The sequence below is a fragment of the Galeopterus variegatus genome, unplaced genomic scaffold, assembly GCF_000696425.1.
Source record: "Galeopterus variegatus unplaced genomic scaffold, G_variegatus-3.0.2 Scaffold1070, whole genome shotgun sequence".
Taxonomy (NCBI): Eukaryota; Metazoa; Chordata; class Mammalia; order Dermoptera; family Cynocephalidae; genus Galeopterus; species Galeopterus variegatus.
In genome coordinates this window covers 411,661-428,738 of record NW_007727181.1, presented here as the reverse complement: position 1 = coordinate 428,738, position 17,078 = coordinate 411,661, and the positions used below count along the sequence as shown (strand labels likewise).

Genomic DNA, 17,078 nt, shown 5'->3' with positions numbered 1-17,078 from the left:
TGGGGGACTTAGTCTCTGCCTGGAAATCTTCATTTCTGGTAATACTAAGAAGCTGACTTCAACACCTCAGGAAGATTATTCAAATTTTAGGTTATCTGTTGCATATCTTTCTTTTTTTTAAACAATATCCTCCTGGCCCTGGGCCAGCTTGCCCACTCCGAGTGTGGCCTCTTTATTACAATTGTCAAAATTTCTTTATTATTCTGAAAGGTTATAAATCTGCTTAACACCAAGCAGATCTGTGATTGTCAGTTTGAGGGTTGAACTACGTTTACAGGTCAAAAACATTGTTGTTGGAGTGTCTCAGTTGATAGAACTAATCAAAAGCTGCCTGTATGACTTCAATACATTTATGTCATAAAATGGGACTTTAGTAAATGAGTAGTGGGGAACAAATTTACTTCTATCAGAGAAATTAAAATACAGATTAACCCCTTAAAATTTCCCCCAAAAAGAAGTCATAAAGATCTCAGGTGTTAAAAATGTACTCTTAACTCATGGGTGAAGTTATTCTCATCCACCTGGCTGTGTCTGTTGCTCCAGGCTGCTGCTCCTGTCTCTCATTTCACCTTGAGAGAGTCAGGGCTGACCACACTTGGTGACCCTGGTTCTGATGCATTTCATACTGCAACTCATTTTTTAGCTCTGTAACCTTCACAACAATCCTAAGGATTATGAATCCTAATGTATTAAGGAACACCTTTTATTTTCACCTCCTATTTTTGTCTTCCTTGTACCCAAACCCCCATTCTGACTTGACTTGCCACCTGTGGGAAGCTGGTGTGGCCTTCCCTGGTCACCTCCACAAAACTGACATGCCTGGTATTGTGCTAATCATAAGCTCAAGGTGGACAAGAGAGACAGCCCTGTTCCCATGGATCTTATAGTTTAGTGGGAATAGACATTAAGCAAATAATAATTATAGTGAAGTGTGATGAAACTTATAATAGAATCAAAAGAGCATGTTTTTGCAAAGTAAATATTACCATGGTTCTTCCAAATGCATACAGATGTGGTTCAAGGAAATGCCCATGGTAGCGATAGCTACTATTACAGTCAGCTCACTGTGCTAGGATTTTTGAGAGTGTGCTAAGATTTTTTTTTTTATATATACATTACCATATTCAATCTTCATTACTATCCTGAGAAATAAGTATTACTATCCTCATTATACAGAGGAGGAAACTGAAGCTCAGGGAGATTAAATTACTTGTCTCATGGTGTCTCAGCTAAGTAAATGGTAGAACCAGGACTTAAAACCTGTAACTGTGACTCCAAACCCAGAGCTCTTAACCGTCACTCCAGCTTCCTTTTATGTATACCTTAGCTAAATAAAAGAGTATGTTAATATATTAAAAAAAAAAAAAACAACCCTAATCAATGTAGCATGCTTTTACTTGTCATTTCAAAAAGATGTGAGTTCTCTCTCTCCCTGGCTCATTAAGTTCTCAGTGGCTCAGGAGCTCTAGGGCATGGAATTTTTTCTGAATGCCTTGGGGCTGTCTTTTCACCCAGCACAAAAGGAAGTGAGGGTAGTAATTAAAATCAGGGACTATTGGAGCTGAAAAGGAAAAAGCAGCCCCTCCAAAAACAAAGCAAAGAATGTTTTAACAAATGAAAGCACCTCATCCTTTTAAGATCCCCAGAGCAGTGAAGTGACCTTGCTGAAAGTCACAGAGCTAGGAGCCAGGTCTTGTGCCATCCGGGACGGTATTTTTTTCAAACATATTGTCCTCCTCCTCATTTTAATCAAGAGTGGTAACGGACAAAAGAAATATTCCAATTACCTTAAAATCGCCAAATATGTTTTAAAAAGATGTTTTAAAGTCTAGAAAGTACACTCATATGTATCAATAATAACATTTCAAAGTTGAATTCCACTGATAAGCCATCATTTTAATGACCACTACCTAACATAAGCTTTTCCCTCAATGCATAGGATTATATAACCTGAGACCTATAAAACTGCACAAATGGATTATATATACCTATTTGGGGGCAGCTGGCCCATACAGGGATCTGAACCCTTGACCCTGGTGTTATAACACTGCGTTCTAACCAACTGGGAGACCAGCCAACCCATGAGTGGATTTTATATAAGTAAGTATTTTATAGGAATATTATCTGCAAACACACATTTCTCCCAAATACTCCACCCTGCCCATCCTGGGTGTCTCCCTGAGGCCACCGTCTAGTCCCCTGATGTGATTCGCGCCTCTCCCTGCCAACAGTTCTCTCCCACTGCCGGGCAGATGCCACTGGACTTTCTACCCAAGGCATCCCACCATACTTACAAAGCAGTGGCAGGTGCCTCCCAAAAGGAGGCTAAAGTAGAATAGAATAATTCAAATTATAAGTGTCAACTTATATATGTAAACTTCATGGAGAATTCTCAAATTTAAGAAACCAAAATAAAAAATAATTCTTTTGGTAACAACTCTAAATTGCTTTTTTGTGGCTAGATTATAACAGACATACATGCATTATCTTTCCGTTTGCTATGATGTATCATTAGGGTAGTTTAGAATTCTATAAACTGTTTATATTAAAAACAGGACACATTTATTGATTATCTACTGTGTGCCACTGTGGTAGGTGTTTTATAGATGTTCTTTTTTTTTTAAAGATGAATGTGTCTCAAAGATTTTACTTAACTCATTAATTAGGGAAGGAGAAAGACATTACAAATTGCTCAAAGGTAAATTGAAGAAACGTATTTGGGCAATCAGGAATGCTGAAATGAATTTACAAATAGATGTAAAACTGGTCTCTCTATATTTTTTATTCCTTCTAACTTAAAATTTATATCCTTGGACCAACAACTCCCCAATATGTTATTTTCGTTTTCCTCTCAACGTTCAGAAGCAGGAGTTATTATCTCTGTTGTCCAGATGAAGCGACTGCATGTTACCTAAGATCACACAGCAGCAAGGGACAAGGATAGGGTCAGAATCTGAGCTGAGTCAAACTCCAAAACCTCACAGCTAACCTCTCTGCCACCTGCCTCTCCAATATAGTGTGTGAAGTGATCAGTGTCTTTACAGGAGTTCTAATTCTTGCCAATTATTCCTGGAAATTTAAAAACCATCCACAGTATGATTAAATTTAGTATTATCCAAAGTAAATTATAATTTAAAAGGAACATCTGTCCCCAACGTTACATAGTTCAATTCAAAAACAAATCTGTTGTTTAGCAATATCCATGTCATTGATCTCCTCCATAAGTGTGGATAATTGGGGTTTATCCGATTATCCTTGATCCTAAGTGAGAAATCACGTGCTGAGTCATACTCACAGGGGGTGCAACAGCATGTCTACATCTAAACTCTGAAATCTCAATAAACAGACATTGCAGACAGGACTGTGCTTCGAGATAGGAAATTCCTACAGCAAATACTGTCCCGAGGCACCGTGCCGCCTAGCCAGTATTGCTGAGCATAGGTCAAGAATCTGTGTGTGGATGTGGGCATGTGCATCTCTTTTTTATTGAGGTAAAAATATACAGATGGACTTGCAGCAAAAAAGCTTGGGCCAGGGGCCGGCCCAGTGGCGCACTGCTACAGTGCGCTGCTTGGGAAGTGCGGCGGCGCTCCCGCCGAGGGTTCGGATCCCACATACAGACCGGCCGCTCACTGGCTGAGCGAGGTGCGGGAGCAACACCGAGGGTTGCGATCCCGTAGCCGGTCCCGGTCCGGTACGGGCGCGACACTGAGGGTTGCGATCCGTGGCCGGTCATGAAAAAAGACAAAAAGGAAAAAAAAAAAAGCTTGGGCCAATTAAAAAAGCATATCTTACACTTTATTCGGAGTCCTCAACAACCTACCCCAAAACATTTTAGAATTGAACCAGGTGCTGGGGAAGACATGTGTAGGATAAGTTCTCATAAGAAGAGTATCTACCCAGTTGACAGCTCCAAATTATTCCTTATTTCTTACTCAGTGCTATGACAGAGGTGCCCAGAAATAAATTACTCAAGCCTTATTTCTTTTAAATGGTTTCATGCCAGCTTCCTTTCAAACCTCCTTCTACTTGAGAGCCAAGTGTCTTAAAACAAGATAAGTGTTCAATACTTCAACTATCCCTTCTACTAGGTCTCCAACATTTTAACGTACATTTCTTTATGGCTAACCTTAATAGACTTTATAAGGTTATGTACTGCTACATTAATATACTCTGCTTTAGGGTCGGTATCCTTAAAAATAATAGCTACCATTTATTAAGGGTTTTATTATGTACTAGGCATGGTTCTATACTGTCTCATTTAACCCTCACAACAGCCTCCTGTGACCTATTATCTTCATTCTACAGATGAGGAACACACAGGGCACAGAAAGGATAAATAACTTCTTCAAGGATGCACAGCTCACAAGTGGCAGCGCTGGGGTTTGCTCCACACAGCCTGGACTCAGAGTCCTTACTCTTAAACAGTGTGCACCCTGCCTCCTCTTTCCGTTCCATTAATCGCTTCTCCACAAGCATGCTCAGTCTTTCCTTTCCAGGAGAGATGCAGACAGACAGACAGCACCACTGGTGATTCACCATCCTTGCTGTAAATGTCACAGGACACAGACTAACTGCAAGGGATTCTAAAGGTAGCAACACGTAGTCACTACTCCGAGATGCTCCTGGTCTGATTTAGGAGACAGGCCCATGGCACAGCAGGTGCTAACCACACAGTAGGATTCTGATGGGAGCACAAGGAACAAAGGGAGTGCCCAGAAGGGGCACCTCACCCAGAACGAGTCCTGAAGGATGATCAGAAGTTATCCAGGACGTAGGGCCGGCCCGTGGCTCACTCGGGAGAGTGTGGTGCTGATAGCACCAAGGCCACGGGTTCGGATCCCTATATAGGGATTGCCGGTTCGCTCATTTGGGAGAGCGTGGTGCTGACAACACCAAGTCAAGGGTTAAGATCCCCTTACCGGTCATCTTTAAAAAAAAAAAAAAAGAAGAAGAAGTTAGCCAGGGTGTGAAAGAAGAGGAGCAATGAGGGTAAGAGCCGATAACTTCGTATAATGTATGCTATACGAAGTTATTACGCGGCCCGTGGCTCACTCGGGAGAGTGTGGTGCTGATAGCACCAAGGCCACGGGTTCGGATCCCTATATAGGGATTGCCGGTTCGCTCATTTGGGAGAGCGTGGTGCTGACAACACCAAGTCAAGGGTTAAGATCCCCTTACCGGTCATCTTTAAAAAAAAAAAAAAAGAAGAAGAAGTTAGCCAGGGTGTGAAAGAAGAGGAGCAATGAGGGTAAGAGCCGCATTACCAGAAAGCAGGCGCCAGTCAGTAAACACAGCGCGGAGTTGCCAAACACTTGGTTTCCAAGCAGATTTTACAAGTCACGCTAGCACAACAGAAGCAATTCTGGTGATCTGAGGTGGCCTCCGTTACTTCTGAACAACGTGAAGTCACAGAATATACCTTCTTAATATTTAACAGTTGAATTCTGTTTTGTTCTTAACACTTGGCACTTATATGGAATCTCCCATCCAGGAATCTATGAGCTCTTTACCAACTTTAGCTCATTCTCCAAATAACCTCATGAATGGAGTATGGTTAAATAAATAAACATCCATAATGTATTAAATTACGATAAGGACAGAAGAGAGAAGTTAAATATCTTGGCAAGGTCACCTGGTGGGACTGATATTCTATCTCACCCAGGAAAATCTTTGTAATCCAGAAATTTACTTCTTGAATTGTCTATTGTTCATTTAACTTGGCAGAAAAAAAGAACAAGAGAATTTACCTGAAAGCAGGCAGCTGTTTATTTCTAACTCCTAAGTAGCCACAATAGTGAGAAAATTTTACCTAAGTAAAAACCAAATATATTTCTAAAGCAGAAACCAAATATATCCCAGGAATGTAGAGTGCTCCATGGTTCTGAAAAGCTTAAAAACAGAAATCCTAGAGGATGGTAAGACCCAAACATGAGCATATCTCAACCAAAATATTAATAATAATGGTAAATCTCATATATGAAAAGAGAATAAATCTAATATCACCACATTCTGTTTCTTCAACTAGGGCAATTGGTTAAGCTCTATAACTTTGCATGATTTGAAAAAAGTTTCTTTATGGCAATCAATTCTTACTTGGAACAGCTTAAGAAGACAAAGCAAGACATTCAGGAAGTTAGTGGTTTGGACAACAAAGCAATGGCAGGAATAATGTAATTAAATGTCAACTCCTGCTATGGTGGAGCACGGTAAGGGTACCTATTTTCATAAGCTTGTAGGAGGCTAGATTATTTTTTTTTCCGGATTTGGTAGGTTTTGTTTTAATAAAAAGGGGGAAGCTGTTTTGAACAGCCTGAAGGAAAGGGTTGAGAAATAGTTTTCAGGTCTCCAGAGCAGGAGTCGTCAAACACAGTCATAATGCGAATGGAAGAAAGCAAAGCGAAAGGAGGAGATGGGGAAACACGTGAAACTCTCCACAGACTGCAATTCTGTCCAATTATTGTAACCTGGAAGGGAAATCTTCCCAGACATGCGGTGGGAAAGGAAGATTTTTAGAATAAATAGCCACCAAGCTCAAAGCGCAGCACTATTTGTCGTGTCACTGCACAACCTTTGCTCCAACTCCACACTAGAAGCCACTCACTTTGTCTCATAACAAAGCTCCTACTGAGTTCCTTGCACATAGTAGGGATGTAGCGGGAACTTGGTTGATAAGCTGATTTGTGTTTTTTGAACTTAGGCAACCAAGGCGTGTCTTATACAGGGATGTCCAGGAAATCTACAAAGAAGATCCAATCGATACAGTACAGGAACCTTAAGAAAAACAACAGCAGGACAACGACGAGGACACCATGCTCTGATGCCGGAACTGTTTTCCAGCCCATTTTAGGGTTATGGTATCAAAGAGCAGTTTGCTTACCAGAAATTTAAACGAGAACACGTGGCAAGCAGCTCTCTCCCGGCTCTTCCTAAGGGCCCAAACACCTGTGCCTGGGCCACAGTCACACCTTCTAGGGCTGGAGGGAGAAATGGGATTTGGTGGTGGCTAGTTTTTGTAAGATTACTGTATGATAATGACAGGAAGGGAGAGTGCGTGTGCCTTCTAATTCCATGCTCTCTCTGCCCAGACAACACAAAGCTTTTCCACTAGTCTTGAAAGGACTAGCTCCACAGGTAAGAATTTTGCTTCCAGGCACTGTGCTAGACAGACAAGACAGAGTTGAAATAGATATTTTGACCTCAAGGAACTTACTTAATTCTCATGCTGGTCAATTAGGACCTCAAAGAAATAGTCAGAACCTTCTTATAGAGGCATCCTCCAAGTCCCAGCTCACCTGGGGTCGGTCCCACCATGAGCTTTGATTCTCTGACATATTCCTCTCTAGGTTCATGTACAAATGAAATCAGAGGCACCCATTATTAAATTCTAGCAAATGCCAGCTAAGAAAGTGCTATACCCTAACACTATACCAAATCAAAATCTTGCTTTAAAGATGATGACATTTCAAGACCTATGAAACCAGTTTGTGTTGAATAAGTCAATTTCTGACTTATTCATCTTCCTGATTTCCATCCCCCTCTTCTTTACTAGACAGTATTAATAAAGAAAAACCAGATGAAGTCACATTAATTGATTTATTGGTTTTTATAGAAGTATGCTTTATTTAAATGAGGTCTGTGAATTCCTGTGGGTGTCATATGTCATTTTTATGCCTCATTTCTATCACTGAGGTAAATAGAATCTGATAGTATTTATAATTCTCAGGCCCTGATAACTCCTTGATCCAACTGGATTTTATTTAAATCATGGAGGGCTTTTCTTTGTGCAAGGCACTGCAGGGAATACATAGGACAGGGAGAGAAAGTTCTGATCTCAAGGAGCCAACACATTCTCAACAGGCAGGTTTTTTACAAAGTCTATATTTTCTATAAGACTTTAATGTGAAGGGCCTGTTATTTGCAAATATCACCAATTTGTAAGCAAGCTGTTTTTCATAATTCCTAGCTGTTGTGCTTTTAATTACACAAGGTAAATTGGCAAATTATAGGTGTTATACTTTTAAGTCATTGCAGAAAAGTGCTAATAAAGACATCTACAGAGATAAGCCCCATCTCACATACTACACAAAATTAAAAAGCAATCTTAGTAATAGTTAATACAGGGAAGGGAGACAGTGAGAGTTGGTTAATGGTCACAAAATTACAGCTAAATAGGAAAAATAAGTTCTGCTGGTGTACAGTAGTGCCACTCATCTATAATTAACAATAATTTGTTATATGTTGCCAAATAGCTAAAAGAGAGGAGCTTATGTGCTCTCATCACAAAGAAACAATAAATTTTTGCAATAATGAATTTACCAACTACCCTGATTTGATCACTACATATTGTATATATGTGTTGAAATATAACTCTGTACCCCATAAATATGTACAATCAATATGCTTCAACTTAAAAAATAGTTAATACAATAAAATAAGAGCTAATACAAGGTGTTTGCTCTATGCCAATAATATATACATATATATTCTAATCATATATATGAAGGTACTTCAAAAAGTTCACGGAATGATTCATATTATCTTTTAATTCTATTTTTCCACAAACTTTTTGAAGTACCCTCATATATATATTCTAATCATATATATATGTGTGTATATATAAACACACACACACACACATTCTGAAGTCTCGCAGCAACTCTATGAGAGAGGTACTGTTGTTATCCCAGTTTTCACAGATGGGAATATAGACATGGAGGGAGTAGGCAGAGAAAGAGGAATGGTTGGGGGGCTAATGGTGGGGGTGGGATAGTTCAATGTGCTCTAAGAATTTGGGAAAGAGAAAAATCTCTCATAGTACATAATTAGTGAACTGAGTCTAATCAAAGTCTAACAGGAAAATAAGAAATTCTAATGATACTAAAGTAAATTAGGTCACTGAGCATATAGCAAGCACAGAAAATATTCACACAAAGACAGGTTTAAGTTACCATGCATACACAAATTAGAGTCAACCTTTTCAGGGAAGATTCAAAGGATTTTTAAGACGCAGCAGAAACATCCCTAATATTTGTCAGAAAAATAAAAATAGCAATGTAGAAAAGACAATACAGAAAAGTTAGCAATGTGTTTAATAAACCATGAGAAATATGGTTTTTTGGTGTATTTATGATATAAACCATGAAATTAGAATGTATCATTTAAATATAATATTTTATTTAAATATCATTAAGCTGTTTCTAACCTTCAGGAGTATAGTCTCAGTTTTTATCTCAGCGTGTGGAGTCATGTACATCTGTGCAAATCTTACTATCAAAAATAAGTTAGAAAATTTATAAATCATGACATATTTTTCTAATACAGGCAGGAAAGTAAAAGTTATATTGGGGTCTAAAATGGTCATTTTTGTTTCCCATGTAATAAAATTTCTGAATAAAAACTATTTCAAAATTTAAAGAAAAACCCCCTTAATGAAAAGTACACGTAGCACACTGTCACAGAAATTATAAAACAGTAGAATATTATAAATCATGCATCTTAGAGCACGTGTTCTAGAGTTCAACTGCCTGGTTTGAATCATGGTTCAATCAGCCTACTAGTTTAGTCCAAGTTCCCTTGGACACATTACTTGACCTCTTTCCTCTATTTTAAAAAAGGAACTACCATGACAAACTACTACATAAGGGTGTGGTAAGAATAAAATAAAATAATAAAATAACATTTGCAGTGCTCTGCTTGGCACATGGTAGGGGCCCAGCACATGTTAGCTATTATTTTCATCATATTAGACAGAACTAGAAAATCAATTTCCTGAAGAGTCCTAAGTCCACCACAAAAAAAGTGATGCACATCTGAGCAGCTATTTGGGTAACTTGTATACTGTTATTTCTGATTTGGTATCCCTGGGGTTTTCCCAATCCGAAGAACTAAGCCTAGGGAAATTATAAAAAGCAATAGCCCATAGTTTAAAAACAACGACAGCAACAAAAACTAATCTGTTAATGCCGAAGCACTCATCTGCAACCAGACCAGCCACATCCGGGTATCAGAGCCATGCTCCTAGAACATTTTTGAAAAACCTTGCATCATGTAATTTCTTTATAAAGGTTTATTAGGTGAACCTAGTGAAGACTGTAGTTAACAGAGCACATTTAAAAGGCCCAGAGAAAATCATCTGGCAAATACTTTGGTTGGACAATAATCAAGTCAAGCTTTTAATTTTCTATCCTTACACCCCTCTTCCACTTTTCCTCTTCTTGACTTCAATTTTATGATGTACAGTGGATGGAGTTTATAGTTCTAAATCCTATGCCCTGAGCTATTTAGAAACAAGACACTGTGCAGCACTAATGAAGTAATGAAATGCCTCTTTTGCCAAGGTGGCACATAAACTATTTAATCCTGAATGATGTCGTCAAATACTTCTATCAGTACATCTCACTTTCAAAAGCCATGTAGGAAATTTATGTCTCTTACTTTAGAACATTAAATTATATAGATTTCCCGTGAGCTAGAAACATGTAGAGGAGATGAGTACTTACTTTTGCTCAACAAAGAAAGGATCAAAGAATTCCTTTGTGATTTTGTTTGCATACAGGGAACAGCCAGTCATTGAACACAGCCCTAAAAAGCATCAGAGGGAAAGTACTATGGTTAGTGATATTTCGTTAACATCATGAAGCACCCTGTATGGAAGAAAGTTACTATTTACCTGACAGTATGAATACAATCCCAGCCAAACAGGCAATTTTAGCTTTGGCTTTATCTGAGCCTCCGACTTTGGTACACTTCATTCCAAAGAGTGCAAATATGGAACCAAAAAAGCCCAGGCTGACAGCAGCAATCATAAGTCCTCTGCATGCCTGGATATAACCTGCAATTAGAGTAGTCATTTATGTTAACATAAAACATGTGGCTGTCTAGGGAGAGAGCCTCATTTTACATTGTCATTCTGGATGATTGTTCTGTTTTCCCAAAAAATAACCACGATGGTTAAAACATGCAGCAAGACAAGCAAGAAAGGAAAGCAAGATAATCTATATGGAGTGACACGCACTTTTAAGCTTTGCTTATGTATAATCTTCAGGATAGATCTCTGAGGGTTATTATTCCTATATTCACTGATGAGGAAACTGAGGCACACAGTTACATGATATGCCAGAGGTGAGTAAGGAAATGGCAGAAATGGAGTCCACCCCAGATCAGACCACAAAATCTGTGTAACACTGCCTTTCACTGTGAGAAACACCATCTGCCACTACCACCATCCCCTAACTCCTTCGCACGTCGAATCTTTTAAATAAATGTTTTAATTGTTGTGACATTATAAAATTTATAGTTGGGCAGCTCCCGAAGGGCCAAACCTTCCAATATTAGTGAATGCTTATAAATGAAACTAACTGGAATATCATCATGAACCATGAGGAGTCTAAGTCAAGAAGTATTTTAGTGACAATGCATTATTTTCGGGGCACATATACTAAAGTTGGGTTTAAAAAAGCATTGTTTTGTAGAAGAGTAATTTATAATTATTCAATCAATTATCTGCATACAAATGAATGCCTCCTAAGTCCCTTAAAACTGTGTTCTGTTCATTTGTTTGATCATCCCTCCTGCACCATTCCTAGTCTTTACTTTGCTTTTGTTTCTGGTGGCTGGCCAGTACAGGGATCTGAACCCATGAACTTGGTGTTACAAGGTTGTGCTCTAACCAACTGAGCTAACCAGCCAGCCCACCGTTCCTATTCTTAGTCACATCACCGGCCAAGGTGATGGTAAACTTCAATGTGGTTTTTGTCCAGGCACTGACGTTTTAGATTAATAGGGTCTAAAGTAATAAACTTTTATCACATAAGTCATTTTCATTTCAGTCTGAAACAGTGCCACATTTCAATCTGAAATAGTGACAGCAGCACATACCATACTAGATGTAAGTAAATATTTGTTAAGCCAAAGAACATAAACAGACATCAGGCTTACATTTGGAATTAAGCTGTTTAATTGGAAAAAACTTATTTGCCAAGATATAGCAAGTCATTTGTTATTTGTGTTCAGGCAAAGCCTACAATAAATAATAATTCTAAGACCACGATAATCATAAATTCAGGGAGTAAACGCTGGTGGCCTCCAGTCCATGTTTCTTTGGGAAAGAATAAAAATTTAAAGTTTTAATCCTATTTCTAGGATCCATTTAGAAGAGCAAATGGGAGTGGATCTACTTAATTGTAACACACTTTAGACCCCTACGAATGCAGACTGAAGTGATAATGACCTTCTGTTGTACAGTGTGAACTACATCCACACAAAAATTAATTTCACTAACACTGTGGCTATCAAAAACAGCAAAAGAAATGTATTCTTAGCACAACAGGATAATGGAGGTTCCTTTGGATAGCAAAGCTCTTTGGGTCTCTGTTGCCAAATACTGAACCAACTCTATTTTGAAAGTCAACCCTCAAGTCACCCAGAGAGAGTCCAGGGAGCAGCAAGACAGAGAGAGGAAGCCTGTCAGTCCCTTGCAAGATTAAAACGAATCTTTGAGGCTAACCAAACTGGCTCATCACATACCACCAGAGATACTGGGACAGTGTGGTTTCATTATTTTTGTAAAATTCATTTAATTTATGGTTTTGAGGTGTTTTAGCTGACTCTGACTGCAGTCATTAAACAAACAAAAAATGGGGGGAGGACAGCCTTATATATATTCCTAGGAAATTTTAGCATGCACCATAATTTGCATTTACTTATCTTATGGGCTTAATTAACAGAAAATGCACATTGTCTGGAATTTACCAAAGATTAGGTTCTACAATCTGGTCATTTATAGCACGGAATAGAATGTACTTCCCAGATGGTAAACAGTGGTTAGACTCCCAGTCAAACTCAATCTTTAATGAGACAGGGAAAAATAGTACTTGTCTTTAAATATATAAACACTACTCGTAACATATTTTTCTGAGTTTCTCACTCAGAGGTCTCCTGTGTCAGTCCTCGTACTGGCAGCAGGATTTGCTTTGGTCTCTTTGCACAAGCACAAGAAGAGAGATGAAGAGAGCAGATTCTGATTTGGTCAGGTCCTTCTTTTATGCCAACCAGAAACCTGATTTGGAAGGTAAGGGACTTCTCTCCTGCATGAGAACAGTAGCAGTAACTTGCTAACTTTTCCCATGCACAAAGTAAGGCACCTCACAGGGACTATCAGTGGCCAGATTTTCTGAAATGGGGAGCAGAGAGCAGGGGATAAACTCCCCTGCCATCCATGAAAGTAATCTAGTTGTTGGTAAGCCTGAGATTTGTCAATTAGCGCCTACCAATACTTAAAACACCCATGGACTCAGAACTTAGGTGACGTCCAAGGAATTCTTTCGGAGTTTATCTTTTGCAAGGCAGACCTCTACAACTTTGGTTTTTAACAGTTCCTGAGGGCAAAACTTATAAGTAACCATCAAGTGAAATGGAAGTAAAAACCTGGTCAAGGAGGCCATTATTTTTGACAGGTCTAATTTACTGACATCGTTAATAGCTAATTAACACATTAAAGTGCTGAGGCATGAACATATTTACTTAGAAGTTCTCTGAAGTAGAATTTATAGTTAGTTCTCCTGGAGAAGTGGCAAACATTTCCACTAACAAAAATAGATGGTATATACTAAAAACAACCCAGCTGAAAGTGCTTCTCAGCTGAAGTTCAAGTGGTGCTTTGAAAGGAATATAGTTAGCAATAAACAGAAATCGCTAGCTCATTCAGCTGTGAAATTTGCAAATAGTAAAATACAGTGACTTTAAATTAATGAAATCTGTTGGAAGAAACCTTCAAGGTATCCCTTAAAAGGTGTTTTACAAATGATATGTACCTATCTTCAATTGCAAACCAGCAAAAATGAAAATATCCACTTGGTGGAGACAATTCACTAGCAACACCTGTGCTAGTTGCTGGATTAAAGAGGAAAAAAGAATGTGCTTTCCTTATACTAGCAGCTTTGTGTACTTTTGCAAATCTTTTGAAATAAGAGTGGTGTGGGGGAAGACAGGAACTTTGAGTTTCAGCTCTGGCGCCTCTATTTACCTGTGGTAGGCCCTCGATTACCGTACCTAATTGAGTCTCAGTTTCCTCATCTGTAAAATAGGGATAGCAGCACCTAATTCACAGGATGAATAACATGAACCAAGTGTCTGGTGAGTAGTAAGAAACTCATCAAAACATCCCTTCCATTATACTAAGATTATGCTAAACAGAAATTAGAGTTGGAGTTTTAACATGATGTAACATTAAATCTAGACATTTAACTTTGCTAGGCTTCATTTTCCTTACAGGGAAAACTGGAGTGGCAGTGACACACCCTGAGGGTGAGGAATCAGAGCTCTGAAATCTTAAAGGAAATGCAGAATAATGACCCCATCATCTGTGCCCAAGAGACCTATTCTTGCACCTAACACAAGATGGGCCTAGAGTACAGTGACTTTAAATTAATGAAATCTATTGAGAGTCTTCCCTCTCCCTTCTTGAATTCTCTTCCCAGCCTGGTTTAAGGGGAAGCATTGGTCTGCTCAGGCCACGGCCACTTCCTCCCACCACTTCAAAGGCAGTGTCAGGACTAGCACCCATCAGATGTCACTGCCCAGGAAATACATGGCAGAGAGTGGACAAGCAGAGGGGCCCTGGCCTGGAAAGTTTCACTTGCAGGTGGGGAATCAGCTCTCTTCCATATGAAAATTTAACTGTGTGATTTACCCTCCAAAATGTTCTCCTGGAAGATACAGGAAAGTAAGTTTATCATTTTGCAGTAGGAAATACCCTCTTGAGCCACAGAAGGCAAACTAATAAATTTGATTATATTACAAATTTCAAAGCTCTGTATGAGAAAATACATAACAAATTTAAAAGACAAGCGATGGTCTGAGATTGCAGCATATATAACAAATCAAGGATTGACAAGTCATTTAAACCAAAAAGAAACAACAGATATGGGCAAAAAAACAGGGACAGGCAATTCACAAAAGAGAAAAAAATGGTCAATAAATACACTAATAACAATGAAAAGTTGGAAAGGGTCCAATGTCCACACTAGGTAAATGGTTAAATAAACCAGTTTATTCAGACTAATGAATACTATGCAGCAGTTAGAAAAGAGTCACTTCTATATGCACTGACTTGGAAATACATGTTATTAACTTTAAAACATTGCAGAATAGGTTAGTGTGACATCATTTATGTTTCTAAAAGTCACTATCTAGTCACATAAGCACAAAGGAAGGCCATTTTGCAAATTGGGTGACTCCTCTCTGATCCATTCTCAACCACCTCTAGAACTTGATAACTGAGGACTGTCCTCCCTGCTCCTCAATACGGCACCTGCCCCCAAATCAGAACACCGCCTCCACCCTCACCTCAGAGACACAAGGGAAAACTTCATATTCTGCACTCAGCAATCTCCACGGACTTTTCTCTCTCTCCTCTCCCTTTTCCCCCATGGAGCATTTCTTTCTTTCTCCTCTCTCTGCCCCATAGAAGGAAGCGTACCTACCTGGCACGCTATCTCAGGTTAACAATAGTTATAAACAGAAGAAAACTTGTAGGACAGTAACTGTCAATCCCATATTCCTGAATGTAAACCACAGAAACAAGAGCCTGCCTGTTCGTCTACCTGTATGTGTGCTCTGCAAAGCAGTTCAGGAAATTCAGCGGTAATGCTAGGGAATAAACAGTGTCCCAGCTATTTATTTTACACAACAGGCCTGCAGACCCGGGTGCCACCCTTCTGAAACCAGACAGTACTCCCTTATACAGCGGTTCCATCAAATGCCACGTTGAGCAAGTTTGCTTTTCGTGGCAAGCTCCATCTTAGGGGAATCAAATCGTCTTTTATTTACCCAGCTATGCAAATAAAAACTCCAAGTGCAGTAATAAGAGAAAACACCTCTAATCTAGAAATAATGTCAATGACTCCTCTTAAGATTCTGCCGGGCTCTATCTAGTCATTTGCTTTAAAATCCTAGAAGAAAAGAGCTTAGAACTTGAGCCATCACTGTGACCAGGTTGACACGGACCGTTCTCTTGAAACTGAAGAGTCCGTTTTCTAGATGAATATCTGCCTGCTGCTAGGACGCAATGCAGCACACAGCCTGGCTAGCCGGAACCGTGCAGGTGACACGACAGGCTCGGATGCAGAACCTGCCGTCCCCGCCACGGGATTCTCAGGGCCCAGACTCCCTGCGCACTGCAGACCCTTCATCGCCGCACGGGCAAGGGCTGCTTATTGTCCTAAAACTCGGAGGAAATGTCAAAGCCTAGGCAGACAAATCTGTAGAAGCGTTTTACGTGAAACGACAGGAAAAAACCCTGTGATTTTTTTTCCTGCCTACTTTTAAAAGAACCAACGAAATGGCTAAAGGGAGTTCAAGGGCAAGCAGATTTGGCTTTCGACAATACCATTTTAATCAGAACCCAGCTTTTTGATGGGGGGGAGGGGGAGAGACGGGGGAGACAAGCCCCTGCGGCACGAGCTCTGTGTCCTAACACTTCCCGAGGGACAGGGGCGACAGCCGTGCCCGCAACTCCCAGGACCGCAAGGTCCCCACAGCCCACTCCCGAGGCCTGGGAGTCACCCCACCAGGCCTGCGTGTCCCCGCCCTCGGGGTCCACGCTCAGACCTGTGCCTGCACGGGACAGCCGTCCAGGGACGGCGGGCACCGGGGACCCTCCCGGGCTCTTTCAGGCCCTGTGGTACGGCCCGGGGTGGGGGGAGCTCCGCTGGGGGTCGCGGGGCCGAGAGGGCGCCCCCGCGGGCCGGCGGGCGAGGAGCGAGGGCCGGGGGCGGGGGCCGAGGGGATGCAGACCGTCCAGCGCCAGCATGGAGGGAAAGTCCTTGCAGTTGGAGACTCCGGTGGAGTCGGTAACGCACGTCTTCCACAGGTTGGCCCAAAAGGTGGCGGTGGTGATGACCGTGCCGTCGATGGAGGACACCTTCCAGTAGTCGGTGGGCAGCGTGGAGGACACCAGCACCCAGCCCGAGATGGAGACCATGAAGGCGATGATCTCCGACGCCGTGCTCGCCATGCCGCCCGCTGCACCCCGGCTGGCGCGCGCGCTCCCCCTGGGCGCCGAGACCCCCGCGCAC

The 17,078-nt window shown here is 40.6% G+C and overlaps 1 protein-coding gene across 2 annotated transcripts in view; it reads right to left on the bottom strand.

Annotated features, from left to right (window-relative positions):
* Positions 1–17,078, bottom strand: part of CLDN10 (claudin 10) — a 119,072-nt gene that overhangs the window by 5,099 nt on the left and 96,895 nt on the right. The window contains exons 1-3 of one of the 2 annotated variants that reach the window (XM_008574592.1): positions 16,798–17,032; positions 10,673–10,834; positions 10,503–10,584 (exon numbers count right to left, since the gene is read on the bottom strand). In XM_008574592.1, the coding sequence (XP_008572814.1) occupies positions 10,503–10,584; positions 10,673–10,834; positions 16,798–17,017 (464 nt within the window). In that variant the 5' untranslated portion in view covers positions 17,018–17,032. Of the gene's footprint in view, positions 1–10,502; positions 10,585–10,672; positions 10,835–16,797; positions 17,033–17,078 lie in introns of those variants that run through there. The other variant, XM_008574593.1, reaches the window with a different exon arrangement.